This window comes from Natrix helvetica (genome assembly GCF_964273705.1).
Source record: "Natrix helvetica genome assembly, chromosome: 1".
In the NCBI taxonomy this organism is placed as follows: domain Eukaryota; kingdom Metazoa; phylum Chordata; class Lepidosauria; order Squamata; family Natricidae; genus Natrix; species Natrix helvetica.
Genome location: NC_138548.1, coordinates 44652820 through 44678197, shown reverse-complemented (window position 1 = coordinate 44678197; position 25378 = coordinate 44652820). Strand labels below are relative to the sequence as shown.

Sequence of the window (25378 nt, the reverse complement as noted above, 5' to 3'; positions counted from 1 at the left end):
TTTATTCCTGCTAAAAGCTGCACGCAAAAATGATAAGAGGAGTGGAATGTTTTAAAAAACAGTACAATTATCACGCTTGCTATTATATAGAGATCCCGGTAACATTACATTCTGTTTACAGAGCAAAGAGATATGTGTGTTTGCAGACCACTCCAAAGCCTGCAGTGTTTAAATCTTATTGGAGTTGACATATGGTATGCTTAGATTAGTAAATCTGTGGGTACAGACTCCAAAGGTAAGAAATGAGAAGGGAATGAAATCATTTGTCCTCTTCTCATTCAAGAGGTTCCCTGATTTCCTTGGAAACCACTGATATGGATTTCACTCAGAGATTAATGGCTTATAAAAAGCTTGTTATAAATTCTTGTTACCCCAGGCAGCTAGCACGGAGGTTGCTTTTTTCATTTGGGATAAAGATCCTGTTGTATGAAGATTCCTAAATGAGATATTATTCATAGATTTCCAGCAACTCACAGGAAATCTCAATTCAACTTTCAGAAAATGAGGTGGAAGCTCAAAAGGATCAACAGAGAGTTGGGTGTCAAACTCGCTGCATCACATTGCCATCATGTGACGTTCACAATGTTTTTCCCCATTCGCAGAGCTGGGATGGGCATGGCCCATCCCAGCTCCGCGGACTACCCATGGACCGCCAGTTTGATACCCAGCACTAATAGATCCCTTCATTTGCAATAGACAGGCAAGTGTTTCTACTACCCAAATAGTAGCAGCAGCAATGTGATTTTGTTCCACCTGAATTAAATTGCTATAATGAAAAATAAATTCATGTAAGCAGAAGTTATTATTATTTTTGTTTAAAAGGACTATGAGCTCAACATTCTTCTGATACCTGGCTCAGAATGTTCTAAACATATTCCCCAAAGCAAATACCCCTGTGCTTGAGTTCTAATATGAAGTTCTCCATTGATAACAAATCTGGCTCTACATTTTAAGGAAAAAAAGGGTGAGAATTTTTAATAACAAGAAAAAAAAACCATTGTTAGCACTATTTTTAATATTGTTTTCAAAATTCTGTAAAAAGCCTTGCATGGTAAAAACAGAAATGGGGCAAAATGAATACTTGGATATATAAGAAGAACCACTGCCTTCTTTTTAGCTGCTTTCAGTTGTATGGCTTATAGTTAAACTTTTCACTTCTGATATTCCTGTTTAAGTCTTGCACCTATTTTCCTCCTTGGATTGTAATCTTCGCCAGTAATACGCAGTTGCTTATAAGAAGTAATTGACCTAAATATCTGATGGGTGTTGGCCCTTTTGATTAATATACAGACTAACAATAGATTGCTTGTCTCGTGAATCCAACATAGAATTAGGATGATGCTGTTCAAATTACAGATCAAATCCTATGTTTTGAGGGTAAATCTTACCCTTCAGGAACATCTGGTAATTATTTAGTAAACATGTACGTTTTAAATTAAACAAAATGAAGGCTCGTTTTATAAAGAGGAAGGCGGTTTGAAAAATATATATTTTTTCACCTCTCCAAAATTAAGACAGTAGCAGAAGCCTTTCCAAATGTTATACTGTTAGAGGCATGATAGAGAAACAGTAGATGTATATGCATATTCCATTTACAATATCCACATGACAGCTAACTTTAAAAATGCAGATTTAATTCCACAGGACTAAAGGAATAAATGGAAGACAAAGTCTTAGCAATATTGAAAATGACACACTAATAAACCGAGAAGGGTTTAATGACTAACAACTAATGTGACTGTAGCCCCAGAAGGCCAACTACATCTAGGTTTTAAACAAGCAGACATGAATAAATTGAACATCAGAATATACTGGCGTAATGCAATAAAGGGACATGCATTTCAGCAGCTTCAGAGCTCTGGATTCTAGTCTTCAGTCCTCTGCTTAAATCATTTGAAGCAGCTTATGTGCCGAACAGCTGCTGCTCTTAATCCACAGTGTAAAAAGACCAAAACCAAGTAAAGATATCTGAATTTTAAGAAATTTGGGGGAGGGGAAGAATTTTGAAAAGCTTTGGCACCTTGATGCCTGACCATCAATTAAAGTAAGAAGAGCAGCTGGTTTTGGGGTGATGTGCTTCTGGCATAGGTAGAGCAAATAATGGCATTCCCTCTTTCTACTGGGAAATTTGCAAGATTCAAATCCAGTTCAGCAACCATGAATAATGATGCTACAGGTAATGAGGCCTTGAAAAAATATGACTTTCTGCATACAGAAAAGTTTGCCCGTGATCTTGCATGCTAGATACATAGCTTTAGAAAATGGCCCCAAACCACAGGTATGAGAAAACTGTTACCACTGAAGTCTGGTCTCCTTTTAACAGATACATGAAACCACAGATAATGAAACCATGATTTAATAAGGGCCATCTGTGCATTTGTGCAGGTCAGATTCATTTCAGCACATGCACACTAAAAACTTATTGTTTGGCACTGAAGAGAAGTTTATTTTAATAACTTGAAAGGGGAAGTTTAATCTTTAGTACTGGTCTCACTGCTATAAACAATGATATGTATCATATCTTCCATTTTAGCAGGTGGGCAGGGAATCTTATGCAGATCTGAGTGAGACTTGATAAAATATACGAAAAGGGCAAAAAGCATTTTCACAGAAAAATAATGTTACTGCCCAAAGCCTTGTCTTATAACAGCTGAATTATCCTTTAAGTTCTCTTATACTCTGATCTGGTATGCCTGAGGGATGTAGGTATACAAAGCCCTCTTTGAGTTAAGTTCAGCTCCTGATGACGTTGTGAATGCATCCTTTTTTGGAACAATATGGAAGTGGTTTGCAATTGCTTTCACCCAGAATGTTTCTGACTTCACAATCCAGTTCACAACCTTGGTAGTCTCCTATCCAACTACTAATCAAATCAAACACAGCATGTCTTTTCAGGGTCAGCCAAAGTCAGATAAGTACTAAGCCAGACATTATATAGAATAGAAAATTGAGGCATGCATGCAGTCCGTAACTAACTCGCTTCTATGTCAAAATGAAGGGCTAGACAGGAATAAACAAGGTGGAGAAGCAGAGAGGAATCTTCTGTCAAAGATAGGCAACCTGGCATCCCCTGGTGGTATGGACCAATATTAGCCAATTCCAGGCTATGTGGTCAATAAGAAAGAATGGCTAATAAAAATATCAAGATGACAAGAGATTGTCAACCTTCCTGAACATGCAATCATTGTGAACATGCCAGCCAAACTACAGTATGTTGTTTCAGTGTGTTTTTATAGAGGAAAGCACAATTTCTTCACTGTAGGTTTTGGCCTCACTAATATTTAATAAAGTCAGAATAGTTGACTGGAACCATACATGGATATGAAGCAGAATGACATTTTTCTCTTTTGTTGTTCCCAAGACTGGAATCAGTTTTTATATTGGACTGCTCATGCTTAGTTGCTTATTCAACTAGCAGGCATCCTGGCAAAAGATTTAGCATTCAAAACATGGATTGAATGGCAAATAACAAATCAGATACAAACATCGCTTTCCAGCTTTCGTATGTTTGCATTCCAATGAACTCCAGGAAATGCAATTTTATCTCCATAAATATTTTGTGTTACAAAAGGGAAATGCATCTCCATGCAAAATTGGAGAGAAAAATACCTGAACTCATTTGAATGATGTCTCCGTTCAGGTCTACCTCTAATAATAATAATCTATGCAAAGAGTAACAGGCTGAAAGAGATATTATAGATTATTGTGCACTGAAGAGTGGCCAATTCCCATTTTTCAGCTGACTCCTGCATTTCAATACTTATTTCTGTATTTAAGGTAAAGGATTGGAAATTGCCGAATGAACTAGTAATACCCCTTTTGCTAGACTCTAAGCCTTCAGACTGAATGTGCTGCAGCTGGTCTTGTTGTTGTTGCTGCTAACAATGGATGCAGTGAGTTTTCTTGCAAACACAAGCTTTGTACAAAGGGGAGGGAGAGTCACATAAGGCTTTTTTTCCTCCCCAGATGGCCTTTGATGGCACATATTCACAGAATGCAACCATTATTTTCCACAGGAGATCCATACATTCTTCTAAAATGAATATCTGGGACATTCCTTTGCAGAAAACCTTACTAAAAGATGTTTGTGGGACATCAGCTGGGATCTCACATATACTAAGCCACAGTCAGTGGTGGGCTGCTGCCAGTTCAGACCAGTTTGGGCGAACCGGTAGTTCCGACTGGCAGGTGGGGATGGGACTGCCCACCTGCCCTGGCGCTATTTTGGCCATATATCGCTGTGTTTTTTGAGCCATGCACATGCACGGAAGACAGTGTGCATGTACATTATGTGACACCCACCTCTGGCCACAGTTGTGATATACTGAATAAAACATGAATAGCTTTGGCCAACATTCTAAACCTGAAATCATGGTTTGCAAACCACAGAATACATTAAGCAAAACATTCACTGCAATAGCTAAGTGTTACCTAGGGAACTACTGAAACATCAGCAGTAGCTTCTTCCTTGAATTAGGGTGGAAGTCAGGTGGACACTACTTTTCCTACATTCTATTAGCTGCTTCTTTGCGATCTGTCTTTTAGCTGTAGTTGGGAGGGAAGTCATACTTTTGCTTTCTGAACTCTAGGATAAACTTAGAGACAAGCTGGAGTCTTTGGATCTGTTGCACAATTGTGCACAATATATTTTTCATGCTGTGGGAGAGTGGGGGGGAAGGGGTTGGGGGACCAACTCAAACTGCAGAAGGGTTTTTTCTTTGAGTACTCCACTAATATAGGTAACAGGTTGGAAGGCTACTAACCTGGTACTAACATTGTTTTGCAGGTGTAATTTTGCATTTTGCCAATTACGTCAGTCTGTAGTCTGAAACAACCTACCCTATGACCCTAAAAACAGAGTCTTGCCTAGAGTTGGCAAAAGATTTGGCAGTGATTAAGTCATCGGACTAGAAACCAGGAAGCCATAAATTCTAGTCCCACTTTAGGCATGAAAACCAAACTGGGTGACTTTGGGAGAGAGTCACACTCTCTCAGCTCAGCTCACCTCACCGGGCGGTTGTTGTCAGGATAATAGGAGGAAGAAGGAGTATTAGATATGTTCAGCTTGCATTATTTATAAAAATAATAAAGGGGGAAGTACAAATAAAATAAACACAAATCAGCCCAGCCGTCTCTTGTACTCCTCTATTGATGTGTAGAATTGGCAGATGAAGCTTTTCATATCTTTGAGATAAAACATTAACCTCTATACATCTGTCATGTTCAGGGGTGGGATTCAGCCGCTTCAGGCAAACCGGTAGTACTGGCGATCAGTTGGCCCCACCCACCTGTCCCTGCACCAGCCTGCCTTATATTTCCTGTGTTTGAAGCCCAGCTGATAGGTGCAGCAGAGTGGACTGCTGCGCCTCAGCCTGTTTTACTCACTGGGGCTGCAGTAGAAGGTAAGTTTTAGAGCTGTTTTCAAATGTACTGCGCGCGTACAGTGTGTGCATTTGGCGCGTATATGCGCATAAAGCGTGCATACACACAAAACATGCGCTCAGTGAACCGGTTGTTATGCTGGTTGAATCCCACCACTAGTCATGTTACTGGGAAAGGCAGAGTTCCACTGAATTGCTGGAACGCCAGCAGCCCTATTTTGAACTAGCGGAATCATTTTATGAGAGTATCTCTGTACTATTCTTTTGTGCTGGCCAATTTTCCTCCCCCATTGCCCCTCTTCTCTATTCTGCCCACCCGCCCTTCTTTTCATGCTTTTTTGTATCTCCTGGATACACTGGAGTGCCTTTACAGATTCATATTATGGCTCAGGGTTCCAGCTGCATTATCCATACCATATTCAACCATATTTCATATTTTGTAAGATTTAAGAAGACCTTAATAGGTCCTCTACTGGGTTATCTACCTGGACAGAAAGCTGATTATTTACAGAAACTGACCGGGCTCATACAGTGTAGTAAAATTACAGCTGTTTAATTTTTTAACAATGCTGTTTGAAGAAACCAAATTGTGCCAAGCCATGATTTACATGGTAAACCAGAGAAAACCACACTATGATTTAGCATGATGTGTGAACCCAGCTAAAGTACACACACACACACACACACACACACATACCATAAAACTATAGTTGACTTCTCTTCCCTTTGGCAGAACATTTAAAAGCACATTATGCGATTCTATCTACAACTACAAGGTTGCCAACTCTGATTTAACTATGCTGAGGGGAACAATCAGATACATATTCTAAATGCCTGTTTACTATTTAGGAGAATTCCAAGTCATCCAATCTAGCTGAATAGTATGAAATTGAGAATAAACAAAAATAAATCCTTTTTCATGCAGCATGTAGTTATATTGGCATTTCTTTCCAGAATATGGAGAAAATAGAGAGCTATGCAAAGTTTTGACTTCAATAGAGATTTTCATAAAGCACCTTTGGAAAGCAATGTGATCCTATTGGTTCTAAGAGTGAAGCAACCATGTTGGTTCACCTCACCATATTGTGTACTACCTTTCAACATTCTCCTGCAGAGCTTTGTCTGTGGTGGAAGGCTGAGAGGAGCTCCTTATGGGAGTGCTACAGGAGAAGACTGAAAGGAGCTTTCAGGCCAGGAAGTTCTGAGGTACAATGTGGATAATCCAAAAACTGCCTATCCTGGGAACTGTCCTATTGAGAAAAACATGGGAAGAATCTTCTCCTGCAAACTGGCCCATGTGGTAGGAGGCCACCCAAATGGTTTTGTTGAGGCAATACGGGTCATGGTTCACTTCAGCTTTGGTGGAATGAATCATATTGTCTCTGTAGTGTGAACTGTTTCACTGGCGTGAATCTAATTCTCATCACCTACAGCTTGTATAAAAGGGATCAGATAAGATGATGGGACAAATAAGATTTTCAGTAATTACTAATTATGCTGACTATATGCCATTCTGAAGATCAGAGGTTTTATGACATTAATACTTGCTCTTGGGGAATATGAGCAGGAGTAAGAGATGGGTTGGGCTGAGAGAGAATGGTTGCTCCAACGAATCATCCAGATTATATATATATAATCTGGATGATTCGTTGGAGCAACCATTCTCTTGAGATGTGATTTAAAATATAAATATGGTTGGGATCCAAAGGGCAACCCCACGGTGGCTTCTCCTTTCTGCTAGTGTTGGGGACACATACAAAGATGTGAGATGAGGATATTGGCAAGAGCCACAATGCAAGACACATGATCTGTGTAGGGTGGCAACATTAACCAATGAATATGGGAAAATAGGAAGCAGCAACACATTTATTCAGACCACTGGACCATTTAGTGCAGGGGTGTCAAACTCAATTTCATTGAGAGCCACATCCCCTTGGGGAGAAGCAAAGGGGCATGGCCAGCTTGGCGTTACTCATGTTGGGGCGCCTATGGTGGCCCGAGTGCTCTGCCAGTGAGAAAGGGCTCCCGAGCTCTGTTTTGGGCTGCAACAGCCTCCTGCAACCCTCTGCCAGTGAAATGGAGCTCAGGAGGGTCGCTCAGGAGGGCCACTCCCGAGCTCCATTTTTGCTGGCAGAGGCACTGCGAGCTGGTCTTCGCTATTTCCAGGGTGGCCTCATGGGTCAGATCTAAGCACCCTGCGGGCTGAATCCAGGCCCCGGGCCTTGAGTTTAACACCTCTGATTTAGTGCAATATTTACTGTAGCAAATCTCCAGAGATTCAAACTAAGCCAAACTTTAAAGCTATAGATGGCAGCTGGAATCCTTTGCGTGTAAAATGTGATGAGCCTCCCTTTAACAGTAATCAATTACAATTAACTGGACATATATGCTGTTTCTTATACAGGCACACATAAAATCTACAGAGGGCAAGTGGCATCTTAAGAGGCATCCCTCATTCCTTTCCCAGGATATTAGTTAAGGCCTTCTCCAGTTTAGGTGTGCATCTCTGCATACAGGGCTTCAAATACATCTGTATTTTGTCAGATGAATATCCTATTAGCAATAGCCATGGTGATCAATGGGAAAGGTTGAGCAGCAAATCCACATCTGGATTGGGCATATTATATAAATTCAATAAAAAGTTAACTGGTGAATGCAATTAATCAATTACCTTTTTTTCAATCAGATGGCAATCATAAGCATGATGTATGTAAAAACACAGGAAGGAGAATGACACATGGCTGCTGCTACTTTTGGGTGATAAGTCATTTTTCATACCTTCTTATATTATTCTTTTTATTTTTGTGCTTAACACAGACTGTTTTTCAACAAAGACATACTCAAATAAAGAGTAGAATTTGTTGAAAACACCAATGTCAGGACATTTTTGATACACATACATATATCTATATATATATCTATATAAAATCATATATACAATATAAATATAATCATATATTTTAAAAACGTATTTTAGCTCTAAATATGAATACTTCATTTCTCCAGCCTGAGCATACATTGGATAATGGCGGTCATTTAACCAAATTTCCAGTTTTAAATGGACTCCTTAGCAGTTGGCATGATTCTTGAAGGACTTAACACAAGATAAAGATCTGGGGGGGCGGGGGAAACCGCTGGGAAAAATGCAATCTGTAACTTAGCTGCACTGCAGGCAAGGAGAACTTAAATTGGTGGAGGGCGATCGTGTCTCAGCATTAAGTTGAAGGAGTGTGCAAAGTTGTTGGTGAGCTTGCAACTGTGTGTCTCCTCTGCTAGCGGGAGCAGAAAGGCAAGGAGTAGCAGAAGCAACAGCAGCAACTGGAGGGGTAAAGCAGCACAGCACACACGACGTAGGAAGGAACATGCACTTACTGGACGACCCTGAAAAACAGAAGCCACGGGCATTAATGGAAGCTAATACGTGAATCTGAATTGAATCAGGCATTTCCTAGGTAATGGAAACATAAAATAATAAGGGAGTTCTCTTCTTAGGGAAAGCTCAGCCTTGTGGCAGGTTTTCCTAAGCATGCCCTGCTTTGTAGGGTATTGAGACAGGTGTGATAAATACTGTACCTTCTTTCAAAATGCAACAACATCCATAGTCCACTAAACATAATCATCGTTATTACTAGTATTACTATTTAAAGATTAAAATCTGAAATAATCCCAAATATGTTCTACGACAGAGGTGTCAAACTCAAGGTTTGACAGATGTGGCCTGTGGGGTGCTTAGACTTGGCCCACAGGGCCACCCTAGAAACAGAGAAGGACCGGCCATCGGTGCCTCTGCCAGAAAAAACGGCCCTCCCTGGCTCCAATTTCGGCCACGACAGCCTCCAAGCCCATCTCTGCAAAATAGCACAAATTCTAAGATTGTTGCATAGGCTCCAAGTAAACATCTGAGTCCAATTCAAAGTGCTAGTTATCACCTTTAAAACTCACTGTGATGTAGTTCTGGGTTATATCAGGCACAGCCTTACCAGAATTGAATCTGCCACTCTGGTCTGAACATCAAGAGGAGGCCTGCAAACAATTCTTTACCCATGAGAAGTGCATGGGGGTTGGGCTAGGTGGCCAACCTTCTCCACCATATGTGCACTCCCTAGAACATGCTTTCTCAAGAGGTATGTTTGACCCGTCCCTCCTCACATTCCACAAGACTGTTAAAACCATACTATTCCATCGGGTGTTCATCTCAAATTGTGAGCATTTCTTTTGGACACATATTGCTGTTTCGATTTGGCTATTACTATTTCTATTTTGATTTCTCTGCTGCCCAGAGTCTTAATTGATTAGGGTGGCCTTATTAATACCATAAAGAACAAAATAAACAAATACAGTTTCTTGTCTGACCCAATTTGATTAACTGCTATCTCTTCAGCAGATGCAGTTTCCTCTTAAAAACCCTGCACATCAGATGCCTTGTAAGTTTATAGGGCATTTGATTTTGAACCAACTTTCAACAATTGCTGAATAATGCAAGCCATTTTTAAAAATTATGTTGGATAGTATCTTCTGTGTGAATACTCTAAGCAAAACTTCCGTAGTGGCCTACTCCATAGCCTTTAGAAAACAAATAATGAACATAAAAGGCAAACATTTCTGGGGTGCCTAAAACCCTTTTCCAGCAATCAAAAGCCTGGATCAACTCAGTATTAGCTTGCCAGCCCTTCAGTCTCTAAGAAAACATTCTGTATTATGAAATAACTTTTGCAGACAATTTTTCTGCCTTGAGGGAAAACACTGGATTTTTTTAAAAAAAAATATTCATTTTGTGATTGCCAAGTGTTGGCTAGGTTTTCCAAAGGTTTTCATGCCAAGCAGGAACTTAATTATATGGAAGTGTAAGCTTCACACTCTTTCCTCCCGGCAGAAAAGTTTCTTACTTAAGTGCATTTCCTGCAATTGAGGCATCTACCATGTTGGCTTGTTCAACATTTAACACTTGATTGTCTTTCTCACCTTAATCACTGGAGGGCAGCAGAAAGTTCCGCCATTGTAATCTTTTTAAATTATGATTATTCTTGTACAATTTTACATTTTTCAAGCTGCCAGGGAATGAAAAAGGAAGTGGAACAGATGGTGGAATTTGAATTCAATTCAGTAGCCTCGGTTATTTCTGCTGCTTAGCAATGGCTCATTATCGCATCCTACCCCATACATCCCTGCGACCAATTCGCTCCCACAGAGAGGGACTCCTCCGAGTGCCGTCCACTAAGCAATGCCAGCGGGCGGCACCCAGGAGTAGGGCCTTCTCTGTGATGGGCCCAACCCTCTGGAATGACCTCCCCCCCGATATTAGAACCACCACGGATCTCCGCTCCTTCTGCAAGAAACTCAAGATCCACCTGTTCCAATTAGCTGGCCTGGCCCATCTATAGTCCTATTCCTTATCCTCCTGGCAGTTATTTTTAATTTTGGGGTATATTTTGGGGTAGATTTTAATGTTGTTTCTAATTTTATTATTACTGTACAGTTTGTATATCGCCTCCTCTATGTATATGTATGTATATGGTGTTTTAACTCTGACTGTACACCGCCCCGAGTCCCTTCGGGGAGAGGGAGCGGTTTATAAATCTAAATAAAGTAAAGTAAAGTAATTATAGTAAAGATACGTGAAAAGAAATGTGGACCACAATCAAACCATGGCCTGTACCACAAAACATGGCTGGTATCTGATTTCACTTAGGAACAGCAAAGATGTAAAATATAAATCATCACATTATCATGTAGTAACACCTTCAACACATTGAATGCAATGGTATCACAAAAGATTATTTTTCATTTTATTTATTTGTGTCCTGTCTTTATTATTTTTATGAAAAAAATCTCAAGGCAGTGAGGATATCCAACATTCTGTGTTTTCCCGAAAATAAGACAGGGTCTTATTTTCTTTTGACCCCCACCCCACCCCCCAAAATAAGTGCTTGGCCTTATTTTCGGAGAGGTCTTATTATTTTTGAGGTGCAGGAGGTGGCGAGCATGGTCACCTCATGGCTGCTGCTGTTTTGCAATATTTTGGGGGAGGGCTTATTTTTAGTGCATACGCTCAGAAGCCCAATTGGGCTTATTATCCGGGGAGGTCTTATTTTCAGGGAAACAGGGTACCTTCATTCTCCCTATTTTCCACACAACACCACCGTGAAGTCGGTTGGGCTGAGAGAGTAACTGGTCCAAAATTATTCAGTTTTGTCTTTCCTGGCTAAGTTGGGACTCAGGGTCTCTCACTTTCCAGCCTGGTGCCTAATCACTTGATCAAACTGGCTGTGAGCTAATCTCTGAGGAGCTAAGAGTGAATGTTTTCTGCTCTGCTCTGCCTCTCACTTGGTTGCTTTACCAAACCCTTTCTTGGGTGGGGGGAAATTCTGCAGCTCGCTTGTCACAGAATAGAAGCAAGGGAACAGCAGGGGAAACAGTGGCTATATTTGCACAATCGTATCTTAAATTGAATGTGGTTATATGAATCTTTTTGGCTAGTGCATGCACCTCTTTGGCAAACCTACCTGAGAAGGTTTCTATGACTTTCTATGAATTTCTCATTTTGCTTGGAAACTTTACTGAACTGTTTTGGAATAAATCAGGCCTTTCTACTTGTGCAACTCAAAGCACGCTGCACTAATTCTATAAATGGATCGACAAGTTTCAGGAGTTGGCCTACCAATCTCTAGGGCCATACTATAAATAACTAATTCCAGATTCAGTGCTTCTATGGGACGGCTATGCTCTAAGGCAAGGAATATTTCCAAAGCATATACTGTAGCAGCTTCTCATGACCTAGAGCCCTCCTTACGTGTTGAGAGCACATTTACATGGCTTTTGGGATTCTGGAAGCTGTGGTTCCAAACATCTGACAGGGATTAGGATGAAGAACGTTTGACTCATAAAATGTTGAAGAAATAGAAATCAAAATATCCATCCATTTCAATTTGGCAGTGCTGTTTAGACAATACAGGGAAAAGATTGCCACAAGGGGGGAAAATTCCAAGTTCAAACGGGTTATAATGCCTTCTCTCAGGTAAAGTTCTCAGCAGAGAAATGAAATATTCCCATGCTTTAAAGGTTATGCTATTTTGGGCCCATTGCCCTTCCTGTGTTTCCTTTATTCTTGATGAAATTTCAGAGTGAGTGAGTCTTAACTTCAAACAGAGCCTGGGAAACTTCAATAAACATGCAAAGCATCTGCATCAAAGTTGCCTTAATCTTGAGGCATCAGAGGCAGATGCTCATAGAATGACCTATGTCTTGAACACTGAATTCTTGATGTGCTGGTAATAATTTTTTGTATTTTCTTTGTAATACCAATCCTGAACCACACTGAGATTTTAAAAATGTAATGACCTTTATGTCCTTGGCAACTGGACATGAATTTTCCTAGCCTTAAAAGTGAATAAATTAGGCAGTTAGTTTCTTAACTGATTTTCTCTTGGGACCCAAGAAGAAAACATCAAAGGGTTAAGCTGTCAATGGTAGAATGTTATCAAACAACCTTGATCTATCAGCTTTTTTGGAGTGGAGGTGGCTATACTAAATGTAAGTGGAGGAGGAGGAGGTGGTGGAAGCAAGAGGCAAAATCAGAAAACAAAGAATTAACAATTTGAGTTCGTATCATCACTATATTCACATTTATAGCTTTGCCAGACAAATTTGACCAGCAGATAGAGGGAAGTAATGGACAATGAAATCCAGCAAATTGGGGAGTGGAACAGAAGAGAGCCCTTCTGAAAATCAGTCATTCCTAATTAAAGGAATTTCTTCCTTTAGTAATATGACACTTGATTACTGGTGAAGTGGCAAAAGCTACCTATAGAAATTCCACGGCTGTCAGCTGTCTCTCAGGCTGGCACGTACTGGTAGTCCTCAACCTACGACCATAATTGAGCCCAAAACTTCTGTGGTTAAGTGAGACAGTTGTTAAGTGAGCTTTGATCCATTTTATGACCTTTCTTGCACAGTTATTAAGTAATCACTGCAGTTGTTAATCACTACTGTTGTTAGTAACACGATTGTTAAGTGAACCTAGCTTCCCCATTGACTTTGCTTGTTGGAAGGCTGCAAAAGATGACCATCATAAATATGCGTTGCCAATGTCTGAATTTTGAACACGTGACCATGGGGATGCTATAATGGTCTATAAAGTGTGAAAAATAGTCATAAGTTGCCTTTTTCAGTGCTGTTGTAACTTCAGTCACTAAACAAACTGTTGTAAATCAAGGACTACCTGTAACAGCCAAGTTGTCAGTTCATGCTCTCCTTTGAGTGGCTCTAAATCAGGGGTGTCCAAACTTGGGAACTTTAAGACTTGTGGACTTCAATTCCCAGAATTCCCCAGCCAGCCATGCTGGCTGGGGAATTCTGGGAGTTGAAGTCCACAAGTCTTAAAGTTTCCAAGTTTGGACACCCCTGCTCTAAATACAGCAACTTCCTTTTCTTTAGCACTGTGATGAGGAAACCTATACCTGGCCTCACTTTGAACATTAAACTTAATTTAAAGATTCTGACTTTAATGGATTTTACAGTGGTGTTTTATATTCTTTAAAACTTTGTCATATGTTTTGTACTTTGATTTATTGTTGTAATTTGCTTTGAGTCCTCAGATAAGCTCAAAGGTAACCTTTATTTTTTATTGTTTCCATTGCTTTGCTGTTATTTGTTTACATTTTTTACTATTTCGTTCTCTATTTTATTGTTGTAAGCTGCCCAGGGTAGTTCCATGGTGAGATAGGTGGTAAATAAATTTAACAAATTAATAATAAATATATTTCATAATCAGTAAACATAATTAACTGTGGTTATTTATTTTTATTTAGTTGAAAAAAAATATTGCTACAGTGGCCCAGTGATTAGAATGCAGTACAGCAGGCTAATTTTGTTGACTGCCGTCTGCCTGCAATTTGGCAGATCGAATCTCACCAGACTCAAGGTTGACTCAGCCTTCCATCCATCCAAGGTGGGTAAAACAAGGACCCAGATTGTTGGGGGCAATATGCTGACTCTGTAAACTGCTTAGAGAGGGTGGTAAAGCATGGTAAAGCGGTATATAAGTCTAAGTGCTATTACTATTGCTACTCGCTCACAGCAACTCAAGGCGGCTTACAAGAAACATTACAAGTTACCTTTCCTTTGGAGATTAATGTGAGCACAAAAGAAATAAGTAAAATAAAAGGAATACCCTCCAATCATCAGGGAGCATATTATCACCAAAGAGGGTGAGTTATTATTATTCAAGGTATTCCTCTATTAGTGCTTTCTATTACAAGTTATCCTGAATCTCAGCAAGAAGGACAGCTCATCTTACTGAAGTTTCAAGGTGGTTAAACATTGGGACTTTTCAGGGAAAACTTTGACTTTGGGCCAGATCAGACATAAATAATGGAAATATTAATTCATTTTATATCCCTCCCTTTTTTCCAAACTGGGTGGGGAAAAAAAGAAACAGACTGTCTATGCCTACAATCTTTTTTCATGATCAACCTGCCCAGAATTAAATGTAGTATGAGTCTAATCTGTGACTGATTTTTAATACAGTTTGTGAGCCCTGATTAATTTTCAGTCTTATTCCAAAACATGCCCATTGTGAGATCTATATTTCTTCATACATCCACCTATTTGCACAGAAAGATGGAATGTAAACAGAAATGTTCTTTCTACTTGCATCTTGCCCCTGGGATGTGATTTTCTAACCCATTTCTACTACCCTGAAGTTAGGGGGGGGGAAAGTCCTTACAAATTTAGCATTCCTGCAATACTTGGCCTCCCACCCTCTCCCTTGGTTTTTGCCAGATCATCAGCAGAGCCTGATATCTTGTGTTAATAACTCAGCCAGTTACCATGGAAATGCACAGGCTGTCACAACTTCAGCATTGTGATGCTTCTTCAGGATCTAGGAGTAGGAAGCACACATGCTTATTACAAATTGAGACTCAGCCAAAATGTTACTTTCTTAGTTAGAGAACTGCCCTGGCTGAAGCCAAGACCTTCTTTTGAAGGCCCGTGAAGGCAGCAAGTTTAAATGCAAAAGGGGAAATGACCAGAGGAAGGATAGATGTAATACAGGTAGTCCTTAACTTATGATACTTCATTCAGCGACTGTTCAAAATTGTGATGGCACTGAACAAAGGAATTTACAATCCCTGCCCAAAGTTACAGCTGCTGTAGAACCCTTGCAGCAATATGAGCAAAATTTGAGTCCTTGGCAATATGCATGCTCTAATGACCAACCGTGGGGCTGCTGCAGTGGTTCCCCCCTAACATCCCCCCATCCCATTCCACTGGGTCCCCTGGGCCTTGAGCCTGCTTCTGAACCCACTGGGTCCTACACCATCCTCCCCAAAACCCTCATTATGGCCCAGTCACTTACCTTTTCCATAGATCTCTTTTTGGAAGCAGCCAACTCACTGTGTGGTCTTCCTAGATTGAGGCCATGTGGCACTGTCCCAAAAGTGGCACCATTTTGGGATTGGCTGCAATGAATTTTGGCTATTCCAAAATGGCACCTGCTTCTGGAACAGCGCCATGTTTCCTCCATCCTGTACAATCAATCTGGAGTTCACAAACTCCCTAAACAAGAACTGGGGACATTAGATGAGGCAATCACATGGATGCCTTGCTTAACAACTGTCACAATTTGCATGCTGTATTACAGTTGTAAATTGAGGACTACCTGTATAACAAGGATTTTCAGGTTTACAACAAGCTGCTTTATACCAAGTCATTCCCTTAATCTGACTAGATTAGAGTTGTCTACATCAGCCTTTTCCACCCAGCATTCTTCAGAATCACTGGGAATGCCCACTCCCAGAATTTTCAGCAACCATCTTCTGGCTATTCCAGCTATGTATTCTAAAAGTCACAGATTAAACAGAGGACAATGACTGGCCTTCATTAACCTTCCTTATTTCTTCTCTCTAGATACATCAGACCACAATTCTTGTGGTTAAAGAACATATTTCAAAACTGGCATAAATCTTACTGAAATGTCAAGAAACTGAGCCTCTCAATTTATTGCCCTCAGATGGTTACTAAGTATGCAGTGAGATATAATACAAGAAGACATACTGTATAGCAAAGTGGTACCTATGCTGACTGATTCCCCTACAAAATTAATACAAAAGATAGTAAAATAATGTTAACGTTACAGTTGTAGTTCTACAGGTAACTTCTGCTAACCTTCTGTTACTTTTGCTAAGCTACAGTTCCTGCAATCCCAGCCAACGTGGCTAATGATACAGGGTGCAGAGAATTTTATTCAGACATATTTGAGACATAATCATAGATTTCCTATCCTTGCTTAATTTCTTATTTTCAAGAAGAGAAAAAACAACCCACAGCTAAGTGACAGTGTCTCTTGTTTTCAACACAGCAGGTGCTAGGAACTGTTCTCAATGTATGACAATGTCTACTATATTTCTTGCCATTCTGCACATAAACTCCTGGTTGTTGTTTTTTTTTACATGGATGCCTGAACGCAATGCCTGTCAGATAAAAATGGCTGTACTATTATTATTCCTGGGCAGCTGGACTAATTTCAGTAATAACACAACATCTAAATAAGATTAAATTGCATATCCTTCCTTTCAATTTACACTGTGAGATGACATCCTGTATCTCAGAGAAAGCCAGTCAAGCAATATGAATTTAATAAATCTTAATTATTTGTATAGCAAATAACTTTAATAAGATTGTGCACTATGCAAAGGAAAGCAAATCACAGTTCTGAACCCCAATAAACCCAATCTTTCATTTTTTATTGTTGCTAAGTACACTTGGGCAATATTTTCCACAACAGGGAAGTAGACATTTATGTTCATTATTTTTATATTTGTTTTTACAATGCTCTGAGGTATGCAAGGAGCCAAAGAACTGTTGCTCATTGTCAAATTAGAGAAAAGCCACAGGATTCAGGATCTTTAATTTCTCATTTTGATCATTTGATCTCTTGTTTATGATAAAATTGCATTAATGCATATTTTTAATGTAAACCATGTATCCTGATCCCAATTGCTGAATTGCCACAACCCACTGATTTACAAATTATCCAACTGAATTTTACATGGGTAGATTGTACAAACCCTTTCTTAAGATTTCAATCTATATACAATGCAAATAATTTCAGTGGAAATTATTTTTAACTAAACATGCATAGGACTGCATTGCATGTGGCCACCTCTATTTTTAATGAAAATGGTTATTATAGGCAGACTATTGCTTCTATTTCTACTACAACTATTGCTTCTCAGCCAGAACCACACAGGCAAATAATGTATATATTTTACAATAAATAATGAAAAATGGCCTTGGTATGTTCCTTGAACTTTTGTTTTGGTATCCTTTTCATAAGATTTTTTTTGTCTCGATATCTGGCAATCTTCCAACCAGAATTAAATAAAGCAAGTTTTTTATCCACCTTAGGAATGTAAGGCCTGACATTATCTGTGGCTGGTTTAAAATGTTGAAATAAATAACTCCCTCTTGAGTCCCTGTACGTTGATTAAGAATGAAATCTGATGCCTCTTTACCTAGGAATAAGACCTGCAGAATTCCAGGATTTACTTCTGAAAATGAGCAATAATAGATACAAAACTGCAGATTTTGCAACCCGTGTTTACCATTTCTCAGATGTCATCTCACTTTTGGATCTCTTTCAATCCCAGGAAGATTCTTCGCCCCCAAACAAATGAACAAAGTAACTGAAATATTAGGATTAAATAATCCACCTTAATATGAGTAAAATTAGCATCTATCTATCTATCTATCTATCTATCTATCTATCTATCTATCTATTATCTATCTATCTATCATCTATCTATCTATCTATCTATCTATCTATCTATCTATCTATCTATCACCTATCTATCTTCTATCTATCTATCTATCTATCTATCTATCTATCTATCTATCTATCTATCTATCTATCTCTCTATCATCTATCTATCTATCATCTATCTATCTATCATCCATCTATCATCTATCTATCTATCTATCTATCTATCTATCTATCTATCTATCTATCATCTATCTATCTATCTATCTATCTATCTATCTATCTATCATCTATCATCTATCATCTCCTGGTTCCTTTGTTATACAGTACACTGAGGTTTTGCAGCAGATATTCAATGATATCTCAGTAAATGGCAAGTCAATATGTAAAAAGTTATTTGAAGGCAAGACATCCAAAATCCCTTGGCTTACACGTATCCGTTTATGATTCTAGACACAAATGTGAAAGAAATTATCCTAGACTTCAGCTTCCCCATTGGGAATGTTGCCAGCAATCCTGCAAAAACAATGATTTCTGGGAACGTATACTCTCTAATCATTTTATGTCTTACTAGATTTATTGCATTTCTTTCTTGTATTTTCTTCAGAACACTTAGAGATTCATATTCCATGCTTGGATTTGCTTTCTTGCATTTTCCCTGCATCAAACAACCCTTTGGATAGTTGGACTCAAGAGGGAATCTAATATCACCTTCTAGGCTTCTATGGCTGAAGGTGCATTAGAATCTTGGGTTCCTTAATCACAGTCTCACATCTTAACTACACATTGGAAAAGCCATTGGAAAGTAATTGGGGTAGAGGGAAACAGCTTTCTCTTCAGCATTTTAATGAATCTCTTGCATTTTCTTATATCCTGGAATAAAACAAGGCTGTTAACCACTCTCATAACTGCCTTGGTTGCTCTCAGAAATTATTTGAAGCTAAGGAGAAGTTTCCTGAAAAAGGCTTTGAAATTTTATTATCCAGAATTATTCCAGGAAACCCCTTGAACTCCAAATATCCAAAGCAAGTAGGCAAATAGAGAGAGAGAGAAAAAAAACTAACTTGTCTGAATTTAAAGTTCAATAAGAGATGTGATAAACAGAAGAGGAAGAATTCCACATGGATATTTTGGAATGCTTAACAATGTAGGTTTAGATGACCTGAAGCTACTTGGTTTTGCCATATAGAAATTTCATTATGTAATGCATATAATTGGATTTTGAGATATTTGACCAGATCTTGTGAATGGATAGTTAAGATCAATGTTACTGTTCCTATGTGCACTCTTAGGGGTAGAAGTATGAAAGAACAACACACTGTGAAAGTAAAGACAGGAATCCCTGTCTGAATCAACACAGATAGGCAGCTGTAGTGCAAAAGGGCACCAATGTGCCCTTGGATATCTTACTTCAGCATTGTTAGTTATTCACATCCACTTTAGCAACATTTCAGATAACGCTTCCCATGTAATAGCTAACTTGTGAGAGACCCACAAAATGCTTTCAAATATGAATACCAGCCCCCAAATTTGACTGCTTCTGGCTTAACTAATCAGAGATTGCAACAGTCTGAATAATTTTCTCAGTGTGATGTTTTCCAGATCTATTCAATTTCACAACTACAGAGCCATCTTGGGGATGCCTAGTTTGAAAGGTCCCATGGACTGGCTATCCCATCAGTCAATTCCCTACTTAACCCCTGATAGGTTGTAAACTCTTCAAATGATTAGGTACTATTAAATAGCATGATTTACCACAAAGCAACACATGGCCACAGAAGTATAGAGGATGAAGCAGGACATAAAGTTATTGAGATAATGAATCCAAGCCAACATGGAGATTATGAAGGTTAAAGTATTAGGATTACATGGCTGGTCTACGGAGAACTAATAGCTATTGACTGCTTATCTGAAAATTCTTCAGACAAGCTGTCTGTTGAAGTCTAATTTAGTTCCTCTTCTATTCACAGCATAAACTTAGGGAACAAAGATATAAAGGCCTTTTTGTCTAAGAAAAGCCAAACTTGAACTACAGTTTATATGTACTTAAACATCCAAAGGAACAAACACTTTCCATAGCTCTATGCAAACTATTATTCTGTCTTTATCAAGAATATCTTTCTTTTCCAACTCTGGAAACAGTGGCCAAGAAATATATCTATTACCTGTAATTACCTAAACCAAAAGACATTGGCCATCTAACTGATGGTTTAAAGGAATAATTCAACAATTATATTCTCCATAACATAATAATTTTACTTCAAGAATCTCTAAGATGTGCATATGCAATACAATAGTATGTATGCATGCATGCATGCATGTATGTATGTATGTATGTATGTATGTATGCATGTATGTATGCATGCATGTATGCATGTATGTAGAGGTGGTATTCAGCAGGTTCTGACTAGTTTTGGAGAACTGGTAGCGGAACATTTGAGTAGTTTGGAGAACCGGTAAATACCACCTCTGACTGGCCAGCCCCCATCTATTCACTGCCACCTGAGTCCGAATTGATCGAGAGGAAATGGAGATTATGCAGTAACTTTCCCCAGGAGTAGGGTGGGAATGGAGAGTTTACATTATTCTTCCCCTGGAGTGGGGTGGGATTGGAGAGTTTACAGTATCCTTCCTTGCCAGGCCCACCAAGCCACACCCACCAAGCCATGCCATGCCCACCAAGCCACACCCACAGAATTTTTGAATCCCACCACTGGTATGTATGTACATACGGTATGTACACATACACATCCCTCCTACCTTTTTCTTGTGGACAAAAACAGCCTTACCTTTCTGAATAGGTTTGGTTCTTTGAAATAGCTTGTCATCTGTTAAAAAAGATACAGTTTATAAAGCATTAATCAATGCTAGTACAATTTAAAGTGCAATACTTTATTCACAGGGTGGGATACTGTTTTAAAAACTGCCTTCATTTGGATGGTTTAGAAGAGCAGACAGTTTATCTAATGTTTTATAGAATTATACCATTTAAATTCTAAATGGTTTGGTTTCTTAACAATTTAAATCAGACATCCACTTAAGGCAGAAATGACTTAGGTATTACTGACCCCTACTGATATGATATTACTTTGCAGGAAGTAAAATGGATAAAAAATATAGACCCATTAAAAATTAAACACATTAACTTTTCCTGGTATTATGTTTAATTCAAACATGCGGGTATTGAGAAAAACAAAATACTCTGCACCTAATAAAAAAAACTTTTGCTTTCTAAATATCAGAAAGCAAAGATTAGAACCAGACCAGCCAAAAGCAAAAGTGGCTGAGACATCCAAGTTTCTAATTCCAACAAGCTGAGTGGTGCTGGGTCTGAGGACACTCAACAAAAGTCCCATAGAATATATATTTGGCATACCTTTTTTCTTTCTTCCTGAATGATATGTATAAAATAACAAGGCATACTAATAAGCTATAATTTCTCTAGGATGAGGAGCCAATGGAATAAATTTATTAGACTAAGGTAAAAATGTTATACAAATCATATTCAATCATGGAAAGAAGGCTGGGTCCCTCTAGGTGTTGGAAATTAATATCTTTCACTGTAAAATCCCCATTTCCACCCCACTCCAGGGCAAGGATACTGTAAAATTTCCATTCCCTCCCCATCCCACTAACCCACTTTCCAGCTCTGTTCTCCTGTGCAGGGCAACAGAAGAAGATTCAGCCGATCATCTGGGAAGCCGATCATCTGGGACTCGGGAGGCAGCGAATAGATGGAGGTGGAACCAGCCAGAGGTGGTATTTGCCAGTTCTCTAAATTACTCAAAATTTCTGCTACCGGTTCACTAGAACCAGTGAGAACTGGCTGAATACCACCTCTGCTTTCACAACTGCCCATGCTGGGTGGGACTGCTGAGTGCTACAGTATTAACAACTTCTGGGATACATGTGTTTTCCAACCTTCTCCTGGAAAGTATAGGTATCACCATCTTTAATGGCCGCTATCTAATGTCTATTCATACACTAAACAATCAAAATAAGGGTAATATTTTTTGGGGGAAGAAACAGGGTAGATTTTTTTTTCATAAAGAAGCTATTTGCTGTTCCATGATTAGTTTAAAGCTGTCAAGGAATTTGCATAACCGCTACGAGATGACTTGTTTTGTATTTTCTGTAATATTTAATCCTAGACAATTTTTGAGTGGACTGACCAGATTTATATTAAACATAGTTGTACTGTTGGGCAACAGGCAGTGAGTAGAATAATTTTAAAATAAAATTTAGGAATGTACAGAATAATTTGAAGAAATTCATAGTCACACTGCTTCTAACTGTCCTCAGATCATAAAACCTACCAATGCGTTATTGGTGTCCTTAAGTTTGGACTTGTAGAGCATCCATTGGTAACGCAATTCCTCTAGTTCATCCCAGTTCTGGCCAGCTGGTTGAAGATGGAGAAGTTCTTCAAAATGATATTGACCTTCAGGGACCCTTAGCTGAAGCTCCTGTAGGGAAAAGAGGTATCAATGTTGAAGGCTTGATAGAGGGAATGAATAGAGCTCTGCCAACTTTGAAAATGATATAGGAATTGATACTTATGGATAGTGTCAGACCTGGCAAAACTTAAACCTCTAATTAGAAAACAATCCTTGGCTCAATTTGCTGAGAAAGGTATATTTTATTAGAGATAAAGTGTATTGCAGTAATGCATACCCAGAACTGAGCCAAAATCCTTTTCCCTCCTTAACTTTCATTTCCCGCCCCAAGGTTACCAATTAAACTCTTGCCAGCTGTTTTCTTAATGGTCAGCTCAAGTGTGCTCTGGTATGCCACTACTTCCTTCTTTCAGCTGAGTGACCTTGAAGCAGCTTCTTGAGATGGCACAAAATCTACTTTCGTTTTCCCAAGCATGCCCCCATTCGTCATCCTTTATGGCAGACTCTCACTGCATATCAGCGAAGCATAAGCAAGGTCCAGCAGTAGTACATATTGGAGGAATTTCAGAAGTATTTTCAAGCAGAAAAATTTGTAACAGGATTATCAATTCCACAAATATGTTAAAGCTTAAACATATAATACAATGTCATTCCTTGGCTTGGTACTTCGTGTTTAGTATTCATCAGACTTTCAATTACCTTAAAATATAGATTTGAGGTACTCTTGGATCTGTATTGATCAGGGGATCAGTTCTAAGAATGAGGCTGGTCACAAGCTATGCCATTTTGGGGAAGGAAAAATTGGATCAGATTCATGGATCTATTTGGATTATAATAAAGTGCTTGCATATAGCCACAATTTGTTTTTCTCCCCAACAGTGCATTTTATAGCTATCAATCCAGCCATCAATAGATACATATAAGCAACATTTACTACTTTTCAAAGGACGCAATAAAAGCTAAGAATAAAACAAAAAGACCAGAACACACCCTCACCAGCAGCCAACACCCAGAAAAACAAGGATTAAATCCAAACAATCAAGCAGAAAATAATTCTAATCAAGCAACTACCAAGGAGAAAATCACATCCCCACCAACAGAAGCAGAACAAGCTACTGTATATAAACAGGGGGCAAGCCCAACACTCACTCGCACTAATGATGATAACCAGTTGATAAAGAAACATCTGAAAGCAAACAACCAAGCTCAGACAGCAATAAAGACTCCAGTAAATAGACCATTTCACATAATTCTTGGAATCATCTTACTGGCCTCTAAATTGTTTCTAGGAAATTTGAACATGTTCTTTTGATCTTTAAAGTCTTAAATCAGAGATGGGGAACTTATTCTTCTTATTGTCCCTACAGCAACTCTATGTGCATGACTGGAAGTTAAAGCTCAGGAGCAACTGGAAAGTCATGGTTTCAAGATCTCCTCCCCCCACCCCACCGCACCCCACCCCACATTGGGTTTTGGAAATTTCACTAATGAGTGTTTCTTATGATGCTACTGAAATTTGCTTGCAGAAGAGCCCAAGTTCAGTTTTGGCATCTTTAAGGATAGATAGAAAAGACCCCATTTAGAACTCTGAAAATGTACTTCTCATAGTCAAAACTGAATCCAGAAACACATTTAACAACATGGTACCAAAATGCAAGGTTAATGTGGAAATTCTGGGGTTGAACTAACCTTTAGCTTGCTGTATCTTGCTTCAATCTCTTCATTGCTTGATGGATCCAAGGCAAGAATTTTAGATAGTTTGTTGTTTTCTCTTTGCAACCATTGTTCAAAGTTCTTAATAAGTTGGAGCTCATTGGTATCTTCCCCCTGAGAATTATAGAAAATGAAGAAAAAGACATAATGTGGAGAAAACAAGAAAATAAAACATTTCTTTCATCTATACACAAAGTTTCTGAAAGTAGATAGCTTTTTAGTGTACAGAAGAGAAAGGGATTATTTTGCACTGATTGATAGATTGAACTAGGGAAGAAATGACAGATATATTGAAAGGAGTTTAAGTGTCATCCCAAGATATATACACACTTGCACTGGTAAATAACTATTATTAAATAATTTGCTATAGTTACTTTTGAGATTGCAAAGTTTAAATTGGGATAAGCAACCTGTGGCACACCAATTGTGATAATAATAGCAAGGCACTACCTTGAGGTGGTTGTGGGGCTACTTTGACTTGATTGTGGGGCTTTTGTGCTCTGAGGAAGATGAGAGCTATGTCAGAGACTCAACTTATACTGGATAGGTGTCATCAGAGGAGCTGGATGAAGGCTGTCTTTCCATAAACAATATAGGTAAAAGTAAAGGTTCCCTTCACACCTAGGTGCTAGTTGTTCCTGATTCTAGGGGGCAGTGCTCATCTCCGTTTCAAAGCTGAAGCACTATTATGTGGCCGGCATGACTAAATGCCGAAGGCGCATGTAACACTGTTACCTTCCCACCAAGGGTGGTCCCTATTTTTCTACTTGCATTTTTACATGCTTTTGAACTGCTAGGTTGGCAGAAGCTGGGACAAGTAATGGGAGCTCACTCCATTACGCGGCGCTAGGGATTTGAACCACTGAACTGCCGACCTTCTGGTCGACAAGCTCAGCATCTAGCCACTGAGCCCTTCATAAACAATATGGTGAGAGGTAATTTACAGAAACCCATATGGGATCAGTTGTCACCTGGGTCAACAAGACCCATGTTAGGTGTTGGGAGTTCCTGCATGTCTGATAACAAATGAGTTATAGGACTCAGGATTGTTGGCTGAGCAACCAGAGCCAGCAGTTACAAACTGCTGGAAGAAAAGCTTGTCTGTACTACATTGAGAATCCTCCCCT

The 25378-nt window shown here is 39.1% G+C and overlaps 1 protein-coding gene across 3 annotated transcripts in view; it reads right to left on the bottom strand.

Moving 5' to 3' along the window:
* Window positions 1-25378, bottom strand: part of SYNE3 (spectrin repeat containing nuclear envelope family member 3) — a 95192-nt gene that overhangs the window by 9250 nt on the left and 60564 nt on the right. For 2 of the 3 annotated variants that reach the window (XM_081945530.1, XM_081945531.1), the window contains exons 15-18: window positions 24228-24365; window positions 22458-22607; window positions 20931-20969; window positions 7427-8762 (exon numbers count right to left, since the gene is read on the bottom strand). In XM_081945530.1, coding sequence (XP_081801656.1) covers window positions 8565-8762; window positions 20931-20969; window positions 22458-22607; window positions 24228-24365 — 525 coding nt within the window. In that variant the 3' untranslated portion in view covers window positions 7427-8564. Of the gene's footprint in view, window positions 1-7426; window positions 8763-20930; window positions 20970-22457; window positions 22608-24227; window positions 24366-25378 lie in introns of those variants that run through there. The other variant, XM_081945532.1, reaches the window with a different exon arrangement.